At 39.1% G+C, this 22919-nt stretch overlaps 1 protein-coding gene across 1 annotated transcript in view; it reads right to left on the bottom strand.

Moving 5' to 3' along the window:
- GPC3 (glypican 3) overlaps positions 1-22919 on the bottom strand; it is a 457513-nt gene that overhangs the window by 151865 nt on the left and 282729 nt on the right. The window contains exon 4 of the mRNA XM_007992737.3: positions 12637-12770. Within this exon, the coding sequence (XP_007990928.1) occupies positions 12637-12770 (134 nt within the window). The remainder of the gene's footprint in view (positions 1-12636; positions 12771-22919) is intronic.

Genomic DNA, 22919 nt, shown 5'->3' with positions numbered 1-22919 from the left:
TTAGTTTTTTTAAAAAAAAATCAATAAAATGATATTAGAAAAAAAGTTGCCTGCCATATAAGGTGCTGTTTCTATCAGAAGGATGATTTAATTCCAACATTCATTTTCTAAGACGTTCCACTTCCATTTTTTTAATTCAGAATGCTGTTACCTACATTTTCAAAGGTGCTGATTACAAGGCACACTGCAGCACTACATATCTTTTGGTTTCTGAGTGTAATTGGGTGCATTGATTGTAATTTACAATGCTATTACCCTAGAGGTGGCCCGTTTCCATATAGGCTCTGGCTAATGGTTGCAGATCAGAATTGCAGGGTGCTCAGAACAGTATAAGCTCTATGAAATTCTCCTGGCAATATAGTCAGAGCAACTCACATCTGCCAGAAAAGGAAGGTTTCTTTGTTCTTTGTATATTGTGGCTCCTGTGAGGGAGAGGGAGCAGGGTGGGGGACGATTCTAGTATATTTTATTATTTATTTGCTTTTGCTTTTGTGCTACATATAATAAGACAAGTGTGTGTGTGTGTGTGTGTGTGTGTGTGAGAGAGAGAGAGAGAGAGAGAGAGTGACAGAGAGAGAGAATATATTATGTCTGCAATTGTATGTAAACACACACACATAAATACCAGAAAAATTTCAGGTCTGTTATCTCATTTCAGATGTACATGGATACACAAAGTAATACTCCTTAGACTGGAGAGAAGTGGGTATGCTTAAAAAGAAATATTAAAATATGTAATAGAGGTACATATTTGTCTGTGGTAAACAGACAAAAATAAAACGCACTTTATTTTCTAAAGCAATGTTACTGATAGAAAATTAAAGCATCCTTCACATCCAAATGTATCTTATGTCTATACTAAGTTTTTGGAGACTCTATTCAGGGAATTTTCTGGCAGTGGAGTAATTATTCAATATTGTCTCCAGGCTAAGAATGGACTGGCCTGATGTATAGGCCTCTATAGGAACCAGAGGCCTGAATATCATTTGGACACTGGTGGAAGTCCTTAGCCCAGAAATGCCTTCTGGGAGTTGTTCTCAGATCTGGCCAAATGAGGAAGACTGGTGAAAATATCCTCTTGTACTTAATTCGATTCTTCATTTTATTACTGCTATGGTTTAAGATGGCTTGTCCTCACCAAAACTCATGTTGAGGCATGGTCCCCAAGGTGGCAGTGTTGGGAGCTGGTGCCTTTTAGAGGTGAAAATGGACTTATGTCTGCCTTGCAAGCCTGGGTTGGTTCTCCGGGGAATGGATTAGTTACCAGGAAAGCGGTTGTTATAAAGTGAGACTGCCTCTCATATTTGTCCTTTTCACTTGTGCTCAGTTCCCTTTCCTTTTCTCCACCATGTTTTCACATAGTATGCGGCCTTCACTTAGAAGGCCTCACAAGATGAGGCCGCCCAATCTTGAACTTCCCAGTCTAATAAATAAACCTCTTTTCTTGATAAATTCCCCAGTCTTAGGAATTCTGTTACAGCAACATAAAACAAACTAGGACAATTACCATAAAACTATTCATTTCAACTAATGATTTAAGAGGTTGGGGAGGGAGAGAAAGGGCTCTCAGCATAGATTCACAAAGGCTTGGGTCACTGCAAAGTCAAGGTGATGGACAGAACAACTCAAGAAAGGTTTTTGGGAGATATTTAACTTCTGATACCCCACAAGTTGCTTTCTGTTATGCCTGTACCCCCCACCCCACAGCCTACCCCTGGTGTCTGAGCACCATCAATCTCCAAAAAGAAGAGGCTCAATACAGAGCTCTGAAAATAAAAGTCAACATTATAGTTTCTCATAGAGGAAAAAGATGGGCTCAATTAACAGCTAATAGGAGAGATGCTCTGTTTTACAAGGTAATAATGCAGTTCCCAAGAGTGGATGCTGAAAGAGTAAAGGCTGAGTCTAAGTAATTCCCCTCACTCCATAAGGAAACTGAATACGGCCATTAGTCTACGGGAAACAATGGCCCTCTCTTAAAGGAAAGAGTTTCCCTTAGGCCTTTCCCTACCTCCAAACCCCCTCTCACTAACATAGCACATGGCAAGAAAAATTGAACCCATGGCAAGGCCTTCCATTTTGATTTCCATAGAAGTTAAAAAAAAAAAAAAAAAAAAAAAAAAAAAAAAAAAACACCCTGAACTTCTCCCAACCCTTGCAGTTTTCTTGGTGGATCATAAAGATTATTGACAACTTGAAGAAGATCTAGATGAGGTTCGATCTAAATGTCAAGGGAATGAGGGGCTGCAATAAACATAAGACCTCCCACTTTAGTATAGAAAGATATTACCTGGAAGGGTTAAGATAAAAATCTAAGAAAACCACAAAGACAGTGAATATATTACTCTCGTCTCAAACTGCTATGAAGAAATACCCAAGACTGGGTAATTTATAAAGAAAAGCCAGCGCTGCATGGCTGGGGAGGCCTCAGGAAATTCACAATTATGGCAGAAGTGGAAGCAAACATATCCTTCTTCACATGGTGGCAGGAAGGAGAAAAATGAGTGCCAAGCAAAGGGGGAAGCCCCTTATAAATACATCAGATCTTGTGAGAACTAACTTACTATCATTAGAACAGGATGGGGGAACCACCTCCATGATTCAATTATCTCCATCTGGTCCCTCCCATGACATGTGGAGATTATGGGAACTACAATTCAAGATGAGATTTGGGTGGTGACATAGCCAAATCGTATCAGTGAATAATGTGAACATACTCTGGGTTATCATGTTCTAGAACTCAGGGAATCTCTTTGAAAGTTGAACAAGTTAACTTGGAAAAATAAAAGGTATTCCTACTTTATTAACTCCACAGGGCATATAGGATGGAGACAGAAAGAGACTGTTCTTTAAAAATTTACTTCTGAATTAGTTATTTTGAATTTATTATTTTGAATTAGTTATTTTGAACACAGTTTTATTTTGCAACCATGTTAGAATGATTGGGTTCTCAGAACAGCCCCTTCAAACCTGTTGTGAGTAGTAGCTGAGAGCACTGATTATGGAGTATGACTCAGCTGAGTTTCAGATGTCAGCTATGCCCTCACTTACTGAGCAGTGAAATCTTAGGCAAATTCTAAGCTTCTCTGAACTTTAGTTTCCTTATTTGTAAAATGAAGATAATGATGATACCTATCTTGCAAGTTTACTGTAATGATTAAATGAGACAATGCATGTAAAGTGTTTAGCATAGTACCCACACAAGTAAGCACACAGTAATCACTCTACAATGTTAGCCATTGCCAATATTACAACATTATCATGAATCTGTAGAATAGAAATATATCATTGATATTGTTTGGCTGTGTCTCCACCCAAATCTCATCTTGAATTGCAGCTCCCATAATTCCCATGTTTTATGGGAGGGAACAGATCGGAGATAACTGAATCGTGTGGGTGGTTTGCCCCATACTGTTCCTGTGGTAGTGAATAAGTATCACGAGATCTGATGGTTTTATAAGGGATTTCCCCTTTTGCTTGGCTCTCATTCCCTCTTGCCTGCCACCATGTAAGATGTGCCTTTTGCCTTCCGCCATGATTGTGAGGCCTCCCCAGCCACATGGAACTATGAGTCCATTAAACTTCTTTTTCTTTATAAATTACCCAGTCTCAGTTATGTCTTTATCAGCAGTGTGAAAATGGACTAATACAATCACATATATATGAAATATACACATTATATTCCAGATAAATTCATGTATGCAGGACAATTAAAAGTTTTTCAAGTGCTACATAATTTTATGTAAAATAAGATAATTAAAATTCCTCACTTTTTTGAGGTAGATATTAATAAGTACAACCATATTCTCTCCCAACAGATTTTTCCTGGTATTCTTCTTCCCCAACCAGTTAGCTACTGGGCTGGGTAAACCTCTTGACTTATTTGGTACAGCAGTTTGAATGGTCTTTTTCTCTGAGCCTGGTAGGAAGGTGGTGGTGACCCTGACAGGGATTTGTGTCTAAGAATTTAAGCACTGGATGTGGAGGGCTAAAATGAAGTCAAGTTAGAAAAAGATAGATTATGGGCTGGGTGCAGTGGCTCACACCTGTAATCCCAGTACTTTGGGAGGCCAAGGCAGGTGGATCTTTTGAGAATAAGAGTGTGAGATCAGCCTGGCCAGCATGGCAAAACCCCATCTCTACTAAAAATACAAACAATTTAGCCAGGCACAGTGGTGTGCACCTATAACTCCAGCTACTAGGGAGGCTGAGGCACAAGAATTGCTTGGACCCGGGAGGCAGATGTTGCAGTGAGTGGAGATCACACCACTGCACTCCAACTTGGGTGACAGAGTGAGACTGTGCCTCAAAAATAAAAAAATAAAAATAAAAAAAAATAAAAAGAAAAAGATAGATTAGTCATCAGAGAAATGCAAATCAAAACCATGAGATACTACTTTACACCCACTAGAATGGTTATGATAGACAACAACAAGTGCTGGTGAGGAGATGAATAAATTGGAACCCTCACACATTGCTGGTGGCAATGCAAAATGGTACTGCCACTGTGGAAAACAATCTAGCAGTTCCTCAGAAAATTAAGCACAGAATTACCACATGACCCAGCAATTCTACTCCTAGGCATATATCCAAAAGGATTGAAAGTAGGTACTCAAATAAGTTTCTGTTCATGGCAGCATTATTAACAATAGCCAAAAGGTGGAACAAGACAGATGTCCATCTACTGATAAATAAACAAAAGATGATTATATATATATATATAAAATGAAATACAATGAAATATTATTCAGTCTTAAAAAGGAATGAAATTCTGAATGTGCTACAATATGGGTAAACTTTGAAAACGCTATGCTAAGTGAAAGAAGCCAGTCATGAAAGACCATGTATTCTATAATTCCACTTTTGTTAAATGTTCAGAATAGGCAAATATATACAGATACACAGTAGATTAGTGGTTGGTTAGGACTGGGGAGATGAAGGTTGAGGAATGATAGCTAAAGGGTACAGAGTTTCTTCCTGAGGTGATGAAAATGTTCCCAAATCTATTGTGATGATGATTGCATAACTCTGGATATACTAAGAACAATTGAATTACACACTTTAAATGGATAGATTATATGGTATGTGGATTAAATCTCAATAAAGCTGTTACCCCTGCCCCTCAAAAGAAAGGGTAGAGAAGAGGTGAGAAATATGTCTTAGAGAAAGAGAGGGTTCTCTATTATGGGGAGGGATGCCCCTTGGAAGAATGAAAGAGACATGGAGGAAAGTTGGGAAAAGCCAGGTTGGATGCAAATAAAATAAACACATAGGTGGCGCGGGAAGAAAAGAGAAATTTGTAAAAGCTGCCGCTTCAGTGCTGCAACAGCTGTAAACAGTTCAAATATATTTCTTCCTCCATCTTCTAAAATATTTTGTTTTCTTTCTCATTGTAAAAGAAATACATGTTCACTATGGAGAATTTAAAAAATAAAGAAATATAGAAAGAGAAAAAATTCATTGTCCCACCAGACACAGATAATCACTGTTAATATTTCAATGTATTTTGCTCTAGATTTTTCTCTTGAGTAAAGTTTTACATTTATTTCTTTAACACCTATTCTTCTTGATAGGCTTGTTCTCTGAGTTCTTTTTGGTTCTTAGTGTGTATGATCTCCATTAGAATCCACTTAGAATCCAAGGTAGATTTGACTAGAAGAACCTCAGAATTAAATAAATCCTGGTTCTCAACTAATTCCCAGGCCCTGTGGGATGAGACAGTACCTGCCTTTTGGAGAACAAAGAGTAGGTCTCCAGCACAGTTCGCAAACTGGCCAATATCTTAGAGTCCCAAAGGACAGTGTTACAGTGAAGGCCATTCCTTTATGGAAAACCTTCTGAATTACTGTGAGAAAATAAATCTTGGTCTCTAAAAGAAACTGATTATTGAAAATAAGTGTAGACATACTGTTTTGGAGGGTAGGGAAGAAGACTTTAGAAACTGTTGGAGAGTTAATGAGCTTTTCAAAGGACAGCAACAACAAGGGATAATGTTCTCTGACACTACAGCAGCAGTGTGACAAAAGTAGTTTACCTCCCACCAAGTTTACTGGGCCTCTCTCATCTCTCCTCTTCTTTGTCTCTTCCTGTCATTCCTTTCTAAACTTGTTCCAGCACAAGAATTAAGTGTATTTTAATATTTTCTTAAATAAAGATTTATATTCCTCTGCTTATAGTTTTAAAAGAGGAGTTGAATATTTCTATTTTTCTCTTTAAAGGAAGACACATGAAACTAAACTAAGTGACATGTTAATTACCCATGTATGACACAGTCCAGATTTTTTTCCTTTGTGCTAGTAGCCCATGACAGACAACAAAAGAATCTCCACCTGTGAACTAAGACAGTCTGCTCAACTGAATTGTTCCAGGGGAAAAAAAAGAGGATAGAAAGTTTGGACAATTAGTTGCCTGGGATGGGAAAAACAATTTGATTGAAGGGAAAGTTCTTTGACTGTAATTCCACTTTATTCTAATACATACATGTCAAACATAGCATTGACATACAAATTCTGACACCTACGGCTCTCAGACAGATCCAACATTTGCTTACGACAGCCTGCTCAGGAAAAAGTCTCTTCCTAGAGGTTTCCATTCAATGTGTTAAATGTGGAACTAAAGGATAGGGCCCCTTTGCATGCACAAGCCATTTTCAAATATGGCAGCTGAGTGCACGTGATCTTCCCTGGAGGGCTTCCATCATCCTGAAGAGGATCATCCCTCCCCTTCTTTGGTTGCAGGGGAGGGGACTGCCTTTGCTTTCTTGCAATGATTTGCTTCGGCAGGCATCAAAGCAGCACTAATTGGAAATCACTGCAAGTAAAAACAGTTTTTCATCCCTGACTGCAGACCTGGAACTTTTTTCCTTTATTATTAAGGCTCATTTTTTTTATCTTCATGTAAAGTAATATGAGCTTATTATTTTTAAAAGTTGACAATGCAAGAAAAGTACCTAAACTAAAATAACGAAAATAGGAATGACATAAGATCATGCCTAATTCTGCTGGAGAGAGCCTTTCACAGTTTAATCCCAAACTAGAGCTTTCTACCATTCTAAAAACTTGCCCATACTTTTTCTCAGTGTTCCCTTTGCCCAGAATGCCCTCCTTTCCTTCCTCAATATGCTGAGTTTGTTTCAACTTATCCTTCAGGCTGAGCTCAAAAGTTACCTTTTCCAAGAAGTCTTTCTTAATGCTCCCAGGAGAAGGGCTATCTTCCCCATCTGTGACACTGCCACTCTTTTGCACATAGCTCTGATTTGGCACTCACCCCCAGTGTATGGAAATTATTCATTTGCATGTCTCCCTCCCTAACTAAGCTAGGTGCTCCTTCATTCCTCAGAGCCTAACCCTTACACAGTGTGCAGCATAGAGATGGTGTTGACAAATGTTGAAAGAAGTAGAGGCCTATTTAGGGCAGAATGACTTGTACTAGATCCAGAACTCATTGATTCACTCAGGACATACTTTGTTGTTTTGTTCAGAGTGGGTGGGAGTAGGCACTGATTTTGGACTAGGGGAGCTGAGATCAGCTTTTGTTCTTTGCTTTCTAGGTCATTTACTAGTGTTACCTGATCCATTGCCCCTTTAGACCAAGTCAGAGGGGAAGTAGAGGAGGGGGAGCATAGGAAGGAGAGGGCTGGAATATGTAGATATAATTTCACAAGGGTGGAGGGACCATGTGACTTTCTCGCAGGTTAGCAGTTGGGCCAAAAGCTTGGTATATGTAGATGCAAGATGAACTATTCAACCATAGATTTGGCATTTGAACAATGGAAAAATATTGTCCATGTACTCAGCCAAACAGTATATTGCATAAACATGGCAAGGGAAACAGTATCATAAGGGAAGCAGTGAAGTAGACATTCGGAAGGGCAAAGAAGGGAGAAGCTGACAACTGAGATGTGCCGAAAATATGAAAGCTAGAAGGGGCTGTGAAGATCTGATTTCTTCTCTTCTGATTGTACTAGTTGTGCATCTTGTTCTCCACTCACTGTTTTAAATCTGATGACAGATATTTTCAATACTTATCCCTTAAAGGAACACTGAGTCCCACACATAGACCACCAGTTGAGTATCAAATCACCTTGAAATTGAACTAAGCTATTTCTAAGATTAGTTGTGTGTTGCAAACTACCCAGTTGGGGGCAGACAAAACAAACAGATGACTACTGAATGCTACCAAAGGAATCCTGCACTTCATTGTGTGTTGTTATTTTAATAAGGCAAAGGGCTTTTCAATTCATAATCAGATTCAAACAGCTTGCTCACAACCTCCACAGACTGAATACTACAATAGGGTTTCTTTGCAATTATCATATTTTTAACAACAGAGGACGGAGCTTGGGCATGGGCATGAGGAGTGCTAGAGGCACATATATTTTTCTGGACAGTGTGAAATGCTGTGCAGAAAACATACTGAGAGATTTATAGAGGTACTAACACTGCAAAAACAAACGCTCTTAATAACATCAGATTGCAGGGGGCAGTGCATTTAGCAAGAGATCATCTTAATTCCCACTTCTCCTCTCTCCCTAAGAGAGGTTACAATGCCTATTTAAGGGAGTTAAATAAAATCAGATACTCTCCTGTTGTTTTGTTTTCTTCTTCTGTCAGAGAATTCACAAAGAAAGGCTCCATCTCAGATTCTAATGCTTCAGTTTCAATACAAGTGAGTAACATCGTTAGGCATGCTCAAGCTCCCAACACCCAAAGAAGCTCTGCCTGACCATCATTTACTCAACACTACAGGCTTTGTCAATTTTTCTTACTATCCTTTCTTTTCCTTGGAGGATGAATCTAGGCCACATGTGGTGGCTCACGAGAATGGCTTTAACCTGGGAGGCATAGGTCACAGTAAACTGAGATCCTGCCACTGCACTCCAGCCTGGGTGACAGAGCGAGACTCAGTCTCAGAAATATATGTATATGAGGCGCGGTGGCTCAAGCCTGTAATCCCAGCACTTTGGGAGGCCGAGACGGGCGGATCACGAGGTCAGGAGATCGAGACCATCCTGGCTAACACGATGAAACCCCATCTCTACTAAAAAATACAAAAAAACTAGCCAGGCGAGGTGGCGGGCCCCTGTAGTCCCAGCTACTCGGGAGGCTGAGGCAGGAGAATGGCGTAAACCCGGGAGGTGGAGCTTGCAGTGAGCTGAGATCCGGCCACTGCACTCCAGCCTGGGCGACAGAGCAAGACTCCATCTCAAAAAAAGCCGGGCGCGGTGGCTCAAGCCTGTAATCCCAGCACTTTGGGAGGCCGAGACGGGCGGATCACGAGGTCAGGAGATCGAGACCATCCTGGTTAACATGGTGAAACCCCGTCTCTACTAAAAAATACAAAAAACTAGCCGGGCGAGGTGGCGGGCGCCTGTAGTCCCAGCTACTCGGGAGGCGGAGGCAGGAGAATGGCGTGAACCCGGGAGGCGGAGCTTGCAGTGAGCTGAGATCGGCCACTGCACTCCAGCCTGGGCGGCAGAGCGAGACTCCGTCTCAAAAAAAAAAAAAAAAAAAAAAAAAGGAATATATGTATATGAATCTAAACAAAATACCAAATCTGGTGGCCAGCCAAAACCTCATTTATCAATTTCTTCTTTCCCTGGAGGAATCAACACATACAGCTGTCCCCACTAAGGCAAAAGGGAATGAGTTCCCCAGAGCCCAAGACAGAAGTCATAGCAACAGGCCTGGATAAACCTCCTACTTATAAATGTGTCTAGGTTGGCAGAGTAATCTCAAAATGGGACTGAGTGGGTGTGTTAATTTTGAAAAAGCTCCGCATGTGATTTGGCTACAAATTCATATACCACTTCCTCCATGAAGCCTCAAGGTTCTATCTTTCCCTGTAGGCTGCCTCTGTACTCTGGACATTCTTTTGCTTTAGCACTTACAAAGCTGTTTTGGAATTATTTGTATTTAAGTCTATTTCCCATTAAACTGAGCTGGAGAGCATAGATTGTATCTTTGTATTTTCAGTGCCTAGTATACATTTTGGTATTAACAAGTGTTTACTAAATTTTTGCTGAATTGAATAAAGATACCCCCCACCCACACACACATATAGAGTAAGTCCTCACTTAATGTCATTTATAGGTTCTTGGAAACTGAAACTTAAAGTGAAACAATGTACAACAGGTTTTTGAATAACGTGGTTTCATTCAACATCGTTTTGTTATAGTGGTGATGAGGAAAGAATTGGTTTTGTTATATGCCGTTTTGCTTAAAATTGCAGTTTCCAGGAACTTACAGACATAGTTAAGTGAGGATTTTCTATGTATCTATCTATCTAGCTATGTATCTATCTACCTATCTATCATCTTCACTTCAGTCAAATATGGAAGGGGTTGCCACTAGTTAAAGGTCAATGCCTTAGATGAACTGAAGTTTATTCCTCAGGTGGTTCAGTCCAAGAGTAAATGCAATGGAGAAAAATGGACAAAGGACAGGCAGGTGCAAAAGAGGGCCTTAATATATGGCCTAAAAGACAAAAATTTTCCAAAGAACCCCTAAGCTATAGGAAAATGGCTCTCAAACATTTTGATGTTGGGAGCCCTGAAGTAGTTTTAAAATACGTCCACAAACTCCTTGATTCTCCTCCCTTCAAGAGGTGGAGCTTAATTTCCTCCCTCTCCTTGAGCATGGATTAGAACTAGTGGCTCACTGACTGGGTGCAGTGGCTCACGCCTGTAATCCCAGCACTTTGGGAGGCTGAGGCAGGTGGATCACCTGAGGTCAGGAGTTTGAGACCAGCCTGGCCAGCATGGTGAAACCCTGTCTCTACTAAAAATACAAAAATTAGCCAGGCGTGGTGGTGTCTGTAATCCCAGCTACTCAGGAGGCTGAGGCAGGAGAATTGCTTGAACCCAGAAGGCAGAGGTTGCAGTGAGCTGAAATGGCGCCATTGCATTCCAGCCTGGGTGACACAGCAAGACTCTGTCTCAAAAAACAAAACAAAACAAAAAACCACAAAGAATTAGTGGCTCACTTCTAACAAATCAAATATGCCAAAATTGATGATGTGTCACTTCAAAGACTAGGCCATAAAAGACACTATAACTTTCTCCTTGCTGTCTTCCATGGATCACTTATTGTGGTGTAGCCAGCTGCCATGTCCTGAGGCCATTCACGTGGTCCATATGGTGAGGAACTGAGACCTCCTTCCAACAACCAGCACTAACTTGTTACACTTGTAAGTGAGCCACTTTGGAAGTTGGTCCTCCAGACTCCATCGACATTTTGAATGACTGCAGCCTCAGGATCCTAAAGAGCTTTTGTTTATATTATATATATTTATCGATATTTACTGTTTTAGAATTTTTTTAAATTTAAAATTTATTATTAATTTGAAACTAGCAATTATGGGCCCATTACATGTTAACATAAATATTAATAACATTTTATGACAATAGTGAGAAAAATGGTATCATTTTTCATTTTTGCAAGCTGTCTCTACTGTCTGGCTTGATAGCGGATAGGTAGATTCTCCTATTGACTTCTGCATTTAATATGTTGTAATAAATTGTTTTGGTTGAAGTATATGAACAATATCCAGTTTCACACAAATATGTAATTAGCAAAAGGAACATCTCATAGGTGCCCTGAAAGTGTCACTGGGACTCCCAGAAGTCCTGGAATCACATTTTAAAATAGCTGCTACAGGGAAACTAGGAATCCATTAGATTGGAAGTCAACAAAAGAGAAGAAGTGAGGACTTTCCAAAATGCTTCAGTAGGGGAACTCTGTTAAGTTGCATTACTGCCTTCTTTCATCCTAAATTGTATCAGATCACGCTAAGAATTACCATCTCAGAAACCCCTATAGGAAAATGAAAGGAATGGAATAGTTTAGCTCAAATCTGGGATGTTACATAATTCCTTTCTTCATTTTCTATCTATAGGCCAATCTCACCTAACCCCCTCAAGGTTAATAGGAACAACTCATGTCTAGCTATTCTTGAGCCAGTGGTAGGGCTGGCTACAGGTGCAGTCTTTTCGGGTAGGGCAGTTCTTCTAGAGTTGTATTGGGCTTTTGATCCAATTTCTACCCCTTTATTGTAATCAAAAAAATAGAATGGGGATAGAGGGAACCTGGATCAGGGGAGAATGGATGAAGAGAACAAGAAACAAACCTGGATTTTGTCCCTTGACTGTTGTTTTAAGAACCAGGAACCAGATCCTTCATTTTATCATTTTTAAAAGAGTGCGTAAAGTGTGCAGTGTCTGTGTATGTGTGTGTGTGTATACACATGAATGTGTCTCACCAGCTTCTCTCTGCTGAATTTACCTCTGACTCACTGTTAATAATGGGAAAAGCTACAAAGCAAGCCAAGAAATTGTGAGACAAGATTGTAAGCAGAAACTATTTTGCTTAATCAATAAAAGATCTTGAATAGGGAAGTCCTTTCCACACATATTGCTGTACTAGATATTTATGAACAGTAAATTTACATTTAAATATGGCTTGGATATAATACTATATCTTTTTTTAAACATTGACAGATGATAAAATTTAATTAATCAAGCACTCTACTCAGAAGAACTAAATAACATGTATTTAAGAAGTTTCACTCTAGTGGTTTTTGACCTTAAAATACAATTGCTAATTGTATGCTGGAATAAAGAAAAAAGAAACCTCTCACCTTCTTCGGCTGGATAAGGTTTCTTCATGTTCTACATGAGCAACTTTTAATACTTTCTTGTCAATAAACAGATCTTCAGGATAATAAGCAGATCTATATTGGCGTTGTTGAGAATGGGCACATAGCTTGCCAATCTGAAAAAAGAAATGCAATATAATTATATGATACTTGTGCAGATATGATAGTAGAAACAAATTCTGAAAGGCACTTCAATTTCTTCCCCCAATTTTAAATAGCAGAACAAAGCTATGACTAGAGTCAAAAAAGGTGATAAGCTTGTAAGGCAAAGAACCATTGGTGGAAAGAAGGCTGGAGACTGAGAATGGGGACCCCATTCTGAATACAGCCTATTCAGAGATTTCCTAAGATAAAAAAATGGCTTTTTTTTTCTATAGTGAAGTATACATTTGAGAGGACCGCCAACACAGGACTCACGCTATTCATACCTTTCAATGGCATTTGGTATTAATACATATGAAGAAGTTCACAAAAGGGAATTGCAAAATTTAGGAAGAACTGGTGCAGAAGATGAGGGTTGTGTAGCCAGTTAATAGAAGAGCTGCCTCCCAAGCACAGAGTGCTCCCAATTTCTATGAGTATTTTGATACAAGACCCAAGCTAAGGTACTCTGATAAAAAGTGTGGTTGCTCATCTGGCTTTCCTAAAAATGCCCAAGGGAAGAAGGCAAGTCAACCAATCAGTAGCCAGTGACAGGCAGCTCACACCTGTAATTCCAACACTTTGGGAGGCTGAGGCAAGAGGATCACTTGTGGTCAGGAGTTCAAGGCCAGCCTGGGCAATACAGCAAGACCCAGTCTCTGCAAAAAGTAAAAAATTAGCCAGGCATGGTGGTGTACACCTGTAGTCCCAGCTACTCAGGAGGCTGAGGTAGGAGGATCGTTTGAGCCCAGGAGGTCAAGGCTGCAGTGAGCCATGATTGTGCCACTGCACTCCAGCCTGAGTAATAGAAGGAGATCCTGTTTCTAATAAATAAATAAATAAATAAATAAATAAGCAAGCGTAATCACCTATGAATCATATATCATTAAATAAGCTCAGGATTAAAAGTATTTTAAAAACATAATTGCTCAAGAGTCTCCCTTTCTTCCTTCCTCCCTGTCTCCTTCTTTCCTCCCTTCTTCCTTCCCTTTCTTCCTTCCATCTTTTCTCATTCATTCATTCAAAAATATTTATTGGATATCTCTCTCTAAAGCTGACCTCTTTTATACTCATATAGCAATACTTTTTTAAAAATGGTATAATCTTTCTTACTTAGCTCCATTCTACTTGATTTTTTTGGTTTAATTATTACTAGATTTGCTACTTTTTTCACGTTCAAGCAAAAGCCTAAATGAACTTCCATATAAAGAAATATGAATATTAACATTCTTATATATCTCCCTTGTGCCAGACACTATGCCAACGATTATCATCCCCATTTTAGAGATGAGGAAATTGAGGCTTAGGGAGTTAAGTGACTTGCATGAGGCAAATAAACAAACAGTGGACTGATTTGTCTGACTTAGAACCCATTTGTCTGATTTTAAAGTTTATGCGGTATTGCCTTCCTAGCAGATAATGCTTGACCTCCCAGTGGCTTACATTGTACATTGTAGAAAAATATAAAGAATTACCGGTGCTCAAAAACATAGCCACCCAATATAGCCAAGGTAAATATATAGACTGTAAATTTCAGGAAAAATATTAGAAATATTTGGCAAGGAGAAGGGTTGTATGTTTGTCACTTTTGTATTTCCACACTATTCAGACTGGATTTTGTGCACTGTTAGGTGAATTAATTGAAGCGAATTGAAAGAATCTTATATTATCAGCCTCAGCTCAGCACTCCACCTATAAGCCATGGGCTCTGTGTGGTAATCCCAGCTTCTGGATTTCTCAAGATGGTCCTGACAGCATTTACTAAGTTATCTATTTATACAGCTTTGGAAGGCTTTTCATATAAATACATTATTGAATTAGAAAAAAAATCTAGAATCAGAGTAGCATCACCTTCATTTATAAAAGATAGCATCTATAGTTTGATATTCAGATGAGCTATACTCAATGGTTTATCTTAATGGGAATAAAACAAAAGCCGAAGACACTTAAAGACATTCAATTTAGCTTTGGAATGCATGATACTGAATTTTTCAGATGTGCTTATGTAATGCTATGTGACTTGGGCTAATATTAATTTCAAACAAAGTGTGTGCATTCCATGAATATGCCTTAACTAGTAGCAGTCTGGTAGGGTGCTTTAGGTCAGGGCCTACCTAGCTGGACTGGAGAGTTAAGTTCCATTCATTTTCAAAGCATATAATGCAGATGCCAAATAAATGAGGGCAGACTATGTATTACCACTTTCTATCTGAAGACATATACATGTTTACTTTGTGAAAATGCAGGTGAAATTTCATGGAACAAAACCTTGATGTTTGTTCCATTAATATCTATTATTCTGTGAACAAACATTCATGTGAGAACTTATTTCACTAGGATCAAAGTATTCTTGGCACATTCAGGAGCACAGTACACATTCTCTTGACCTACACCTGTTCCCAATACAGCACCAAAATCAAATCTTTCACACATCTTTCACAGTAACTTGTCTACTTGCAACCCACAACTGTGAAATCTCCTTCCCCATTGAAAGTCAGCCCTTTGTATCAGTGAATCGTATCTGGTCCACAGCAAGACTTTAAAGTTTTTGACCCCTCCCCCTACTCACCAGCTCCAACCTACTGGAAAGGGGTGCAGCTGAGGCAAAAGTAGGAAGGTTAAGAATAAATGATAATGTCGCCACTCTGCAATCTGACCTTTCTTCCCAAGCCACCCAATGTGGTATTATCAAGCCAGCTTTCCAAGGCTCTGTGTGGGGTAAGGGGCAAACAATGGTGTCCTGCCAATAACCCTACTCCTCCATCTGAAATGTGCCATATCTTATCAGACAGGCTGCATTTTCTTCCACAAATCTACCATGAAGCAAATTCTTCTCATATACAAAGCATTTGTCAAATATATTCCCTCCTTTGGGCCCTTCTCCCTACATCTTTCACCTCCACACTATGTGAGCTATAGGTGAATATTATGAGCTTATTTTGAGAAGTGGACACTAAAAGAAAACATAACTTACAAAGAGATGCAGCATTCACATTAAAGAAGTCCTTTCAGCTTCACACTAGGGAAACGTCAGGCTATGCTGGGAGACTTGAGTCTTATTCTTCAGCAGCCTCTACTGAAGAAGTCAGCCTCCCAAGTGGCATTTTAGAAATCAGTATCCTGCCCAGAAATTTTAGGCTCTTAAATAAGAAGTGCAATCCAATTTCCTTTCACTGACTAATGTATCTAGTCAAGGATGCTGCTACCTTTAAATTTGGTTAGTTGGAGGGAATTTATTGGATAAGCGAGTGTCTCTATCAAAAGACTGGAGTATAAAACCTTTTTGTTTTCCATAGACTGTGATTCCTAAAGGTGTTTTTTATTTATGTGCCAGACTTATGACAAGGAAAGCAATAGTGTTCTGCAGGGTTACAAGTCCTGAAACATGAGAAGAAGGCAGGGCCTCTGACCATATCCAGGTCAGGAAGGTAATTTTTTTTTTTTTTTTTTTTGAAACAGAGTCTCACTCTGTCGTTCACACTGGAGTGCAGTGGTGTGATCTCAGCTCACTGCAAGCTCCACCTTCCAGGTTCACGCCATTCTCCTGCCTCAGCCTCCCGAGTAGCTGGGACTATAGGCACCCACCATCGTGCCCTGCTAATTTTTTGTATTTTTAGTAGAGATGGGGTTCACTGTGTTAGCCAGGATGGTCTCGATTTCCTGACCTCGTGATCCACCTGCCTGGGCCTCCCAAAGTGTTGGGATTACAGGCGTGAGCCACCATGCCCAGCCAGGAAGACATTTTAGTAACCTTAGCATCATTCTTTTCTGCCAGGATCCAGAAGCACCATCCTTGCACCTACATAAGGAAAATACACTGCTGGGACCCAGCAAGGTATAGATCAGGGGTGTCCAATCTTTTGGCTTTCCTGGGCCACATTGGAAGAAGAAGAATTGTCTTGGGCCACACATAAAATAAACTAACACTAACGATAGCTGATGAGCTAGAAAAAAAAATCACCAAAAAATATCATAATGTTTTAAGAAAGTTTATGAATTTATGTTGGGCCACATTCAAAGCCATCTTGGGCTGCATGCAGCCTGCAAGCTGCAGGTTGGACAAGCACGGTCTAGATCATGCAGAGCCCAGTAGGCTGGGCATCAAGAAACCTGGCCTACCACCCCACTTTCACCTCTCACCCACACCAGGACTTCACTGTGACCTGGTCCTATAGCTTTACTCTACCTGTAACTCTAGCCCTATACACAGGAGGAAGATAGGATATTTGAAGTGCCATATTTTCTTCTCAGTTTCCTTGAAAAAAAAAAAAGGTGAAAATTACTTTCTGAATGGAGTATGTTATTGCAGGGCAGGGAAAATTTTATTTTCTTGACCTATGCCTGAGGCACCTCTAATAAAAGACAAATTAAAAAGGGAAATCCATACAAATATGTTTAATATAAGTTTTACGTCACACAAGATCCTTTAGAAAGGAAGACCCAAAGAAATGGTGAAAGCTGTGGATTTTTATGCTAAGTTTGTTAAGGAAATGGAGAGTAGTGAATTGTGATTGGACAAAGAGGTTATAACTGAATGGTTATAAACTGGGGGAAACTTAGCCAGGGCAGTTTCTTCAGATTTTTCTTTGTGTCCCTGTAACTTTGGAGGTAAAGATGTTTCTTTCTTCTGGGTATAGGGTGGGTACCTCTCACATGACGGTCTTATGACATACTTCAGAAGAGGGTCAGTTAGGTTTTATGACCTGCTTCAGGGGAGAAGGGTGAGGGGAACGTGAGAGTGACTTTCTTGTTTTGGGGGTTTTCTTAAATGCAAAGTTGCCATATTTTGGGGTTGTGTGTCCTGAATCCCATTGTTACCAAAGACTCTGAAATCATGCAAAAATTTGGTCTGATAAAATTCACTCCTATACCTTATAATGAACATGTCAAGAAATGCAGCTACTCCATTGGTTAAAATCTAACTGTCATTCTCAGGCCCCTATTCACTGTTGGTTCTGGGAACTCTCAAGTGACAAAAAAATTCAGACTTGATCTTTTACTCCAGATGACTGAACAGAGAAAGAAAGCCTATATCGAAAGCTTCTCAAAAATACCAACACTTCACATTTCTTACACAATACCCTATTCCAACCTAGTGCTTCATAGATAACTTCTACATCCATTCTCCATTCTCTTCACTCAGTACTACCAACAACGCTCTGAGGTATACAGAGCAGGTATTACTTATTTATTTATTTTTTTGGGACAGGGTCTTGCTCTGTTGCCCAGGCTGGAGTGCCATGGTGTGGTCACGGCTCACTGAAGCCTTGATCTCCCCAGGCTCAGGTAATCCTCCCACTTAAGCCTCCTGAGCAGCTGGGACTACAGGCACACACCACCATGCCTAGATAATGTAGCTAGACACGGGATCTCACCATGTTGCCCAGACTGGTCTTGAACTCCTAGACTCATGTGATCTGCCCACCTTGGTCTCCCAAAGCGCTGGGATTACACAGAATGGGTATTATTAGCCCCATTTTTAGATATAAGGAAACTGAAGCTCACAAAAGTTGGGGAACTTAAAAGCAAGGTCACAATGTTAGTAAATGGTAGAGCTGGGACTTGAATGCTGGTCTGTCTGACTCTAAAACCTATGTTTCTGTTTTCGATTTTCCCGTGTCATGGATTTCTGTCACTGGCATAGGCTCTGGGGCTTCCCAGTATTGGGTGTGGCCCAGGTCTGTGGTTATGTGGACACCTTACCTATAATTAGAGGATAGTAATAATTATGAAAAATCCTCTAAACATATTCCAAGAAATGGCTAAAGTTGTTCAACAGAAAACTGACATTCAATTTTAACTTAGGTTTCAGGTAGTATTTCAAGTGGCAGTAAGCCAATAGTGGGATGATTTAAATTCTTTGGTCTGCCAAGTAAGAGTCAATTAGTAACCATACGAAAGCACTGCATGTCAAATTCTATGGAAGAGGAGGCTCCCAAGTAGGTCTAGCCTGCCACTTGCTGCCTGCAGGATGTCCCTTGACCCTGGCTCCAGAATTCAGATTATTGGGTTGACTACAAAATCTTTGGTAATTCCTACATTTAAAAAAATTCTGATGTTTAACCATCTGATCTTTGGCAAAGTTGATTCCCTATTCAATAAACAGTGCGAGGATAAATGGCTAGCCATATGCAAAAGATTGAAACTGGACACCTATCTTTCACCATATGTAAAAATTAACTCAAGATGGATAGATTAAAGACTTAAATATTAGACTTCAAACTATAAAAATCCTAGAAGAAAACCAAGGAAATACCCTTTTTTTTTTTTTTTTTTTTTTTTTTTTTTTTTTTTTTTTTGAGACAGAGTCTCACTCTGTCCCCCAGGCTGGAGTGCAGTGGCACAATCTCAGCTCACAGCAAGCTCCGCCTCCTGGGTTCATGCCATTCTCCTGCCTCAGCCTCCTGAGTAGCTGGGACTACAGGTGCCCGCCACCACGCCCAGCTAATTTTTTGTATTTTTAGTAGAGACAGGGTTTCATCGTGTTAGCCAGGATGGTCTCGATCTCCTGACCTCGTGATTCGCCCACCTTGGCCTCCCAAAGTGCTGGGATTACAGGCGTGAGCCACCGTGCCCGGCCTGGAAATGCACTTCTTGATATCACCCTTGGCAAAGCATTTATGGCTAAATCCTCAAAAGCAATTGCAACAAAAACAAAAATTGACAAGTGGAACCTAATTAAACTAAAGAGCTTCTGCACAGCAAGAGAAACTATTAAGGGAGTAAACAGACAACCTACAGAATGGGAGAAAATATTTGCAAACTATGCATCTGACAAAAGCCTAATATCCAGAATCTATAAGGAACTTAAATAAATCAACAAGCAAAAAACAAATAGCCCCATTAAAAAGTGGGCAAAGGACATGAACGGACACTCCTTAAAAGAAGACACACAAGTGGCCAATTGGCTGGGTGCGGTGGCTCAAGCCTGTAATCCCAGCACTTTGGGAGGCCGAGACGGGCGGATCACGAGGTCAGAAAATCGAGACCATCCTGGCTAACACAGTGAAACTCCGTCTCTACTAAAAAATCAAAAAAAAAATAAACTAGCCGGGCGAGGTGGCGGGCGCCTGTAGTCCCAGCTACTCCGGAGGCTGAGGCAGGAGAATGGTGTAAACCTGGGAGGCAGAGCTTACAGTGAGCTGAGATCCGGCCACTGCACTCCAGCCTGGGCGACAGAGTGAGACTCTGTCTCAAAAAAAAAAAAAAAGAAGACATACAAGTGGCCAATAAAGATATGAAAAAAATGCATATCATCACTAATCATCAGAGAAATGCAAATCAAAATCACAATGAGATATCATCTCACAGAATTTAGAATGGCTTTTGTTAAATAGTCTCAAAACAACAGATGCTGGTGAGGATGCAGATAGAAGGGAACATTTACACATTGCTGGTGGGAGTGTAAATTAGTCCAGCCACTGCGGAGGGGAGTTTGGAGATTCCTCAAAGAACTAAGAGGTGAACTACCATTTGATTCAACAATACCATTACTGGGTATATAGCCAAAGGAAAACAAATCATTCTACCAAAAAGACACCTGCACCCATATGTTCATCACAGCACTATTCACAATAGCAAAGACATGCAATCAACCCAGGTGCTCACATCAACAGCAGACTGGATAAAAAAAATGTTGTACATATACACTATGGAATACTACTCAGCCACAAACAAGCATGAAATATTGCTCCTTGCAGCAACATGGATGCAGTTGGAGACTATTTTCTTAAGCAAAGTAATGCCGGGACAGAAAATCAAATACCGCATGTTCTCACTTATTAGTGGGAGCTTAATGTTAAATACACATGGACATAAAGATGGGAATCACAGACACTGGGAACTACAAGAGGGGAGAAGGAGGAAAAGGGACATGGGCTAAAAAACTATCTATTGGGTACTATGCTCACTACCTGGGTGATGGGACCATCCATACCCCAAACCTCAACATCACACAATATGCCCATATGACAAACCTGCACATGTACTCCCTGAATAAAAAAAAAAAGGTTATTTGAAACTGTGATGTTTTTATGTTTCTGAAACATATATTTAATATTTTGTAGGAGAATCCTGTCCTTATGTAACACCAGTGTAATTAAAATATCCAAAGGGAGAAAACCCAGATCAATATTCTGGGTTTAACAACCTGGAGAGATTCAGCAAGATGAGGACCTAGTATGCACTGTGTTTAGTAAATTTAGATGATTGATAATGATGACATGAGTCATTTCAGTGGAGAAGTTCTGAAAATAAGAATCATAAGATGTAGAATATATGGAGATTAAGCAAATACATGGAAAGCATAGACAGTTGTTTTACATAAAGGTTATATCATGTGTCTTATTAAGTATAATTAATATAATTAATCATGTGTTAGTAATTTTCAGAGATAATTTTTAGTGGGAGGGCAGAGTTTATGCTGCAGCACATTAGCTCTTTTGGTTGACGTACTCTTTTTTTTAATTGAATGTTTTAAGACCCAATATACATAAAATAAAATGCATCCCTGAATTGTGGTTTGATGAGGTTTGTAAATGTATACACATGTACCTCATAATGCATAAAATATTGTCATAATTTTATAGTGACTGACATTTTAATCACTACAGATGAGATTTGTCTTTTTTAGGATTAGATTGATAACAGAAAGAAAGAATAGAAATATAGAAAATAAATATGGATAGATTCAGTATTTACATATTTGTTTCTGCTTTTTTGCTCAGGATAATTTTTTCTTTGAGGAACTCTATGTTGGTGGTTTACCATAGTTTGTTCTTTTAATTGCTGAATAAATATACCAAATATGTTTACACATTCGGGTAGTTTCCACATTTTTGCTTTTGTGAATAAAGCTGCACTGTTTACTCAAATCTTGTCATTTCATTTTCACATATATGTTTTGTAAATACTCCCTCCCAGTATCTGGTTTTTCACTTTTCTTAGTGATGCCTTTTGCACAGAACACTTCTTAAAAATTTTTGATGAACTTGATTTTATCTATTTTTGCAGCTTTATGATTGATGCTGTTTTCCATCCAAAGAAGCCTTTCCATATGGCAATGTCACAGACATATTTTCTTCAGAACTGTTACCGTTTGTACATTTATGATGAGGTATTTAACCCATTCTGTGTTAATTTTTGTATATTGTGTGATGTAAAGATTGCCGTTTTCACAGCCTTGTTGATGGGATCATTGGGACCCGAAGCTTCAGTGTCGTACAATATACCCATGTAACAAATCTGCAAGTGTACCCTCTAATCTGTAATAAAAGCTGAAACTATTTAAAAAAGAAATAAAATAAATTGATCTTAAATAAAATTTGTACATGGCTAGATATTACTTGTTGATTTCCCTTTCACTGACATTTCTCCTTCATTTCACAGTGCTTAAATCATATGACCTGTTGGATTTCTACTTTCACAAAGTTAATGACATTTTTAGGCCTAATGTTTTTCCTTTAAATATTTTTCTCTGGTATTTAAAAATAATGTGTATGCTCTGTTTATCTGTCATGAATGCTATCCATTTGTTTATCTGATTAACTTGTCAAACTTTCCAAGTTATTTAACACTCAAGAAATCATGATTATGTTTTTCCAAATATTTATCAGATTATTTCAGTAAAATTTGTTAAGATCATTTCTCATTTAGTTACTTCAATTTTTTATTTCTTTAAATTTAATTGGCCATATTTGTGGATCTATTTCTGAACCCGTTCTGTTTATTTAAATGTTTGTGCTTATGCAAATATATCATTCTCTTAATTGAAGTGTTATTATAATGTCTTGAATTCAGCTAATGAAAGTTCATCCAACTTAGAAAAAAAAGTGCTTTTCTGAGAAATGTTGCCATATACCATTTAAATTTAGTCTTGGATCATTGATGGATTCATCAGAACCCTAAAGAATTAAAACTAAAACTTCCTCTGGGAGTTATGCAATTTAAATATCTACTCTGATCTAGTTGTCTAGTTTGGATGAGTATTACCTGTGGCATTTGCTTTGTGGTACCTTGGGGCTGAAGGTGGAGTTGGGTGGGAATTTCATAGTTTTCCAGTTAAAATAAAATGATGAATTTTAGTTTATTCTCTTGAATTATCTATCATACCACTATACAATTTC

The sequence above is a fragment of the Chlorocebus sabaeus genome, chromosome X (assembly GCF_047675955.1).
Source record: "Chlorocebus sabaeus isolate Y175 chromosome X, mChlSab1.0.hap1, whole genome shotgun sequence".
NCBI classification, from domain to species: Eukaryota; Metazoa; Chordata; class Mammalia; order Primates; family Cercopithecidae; genus Chlorocebus; species Chlorocebus sabaeus.
The sequence above is the reverse complement of the archived record's forward strand: the minus strand, read 5'-3'. Positions and strand labels throughout refer to the sequence as shown.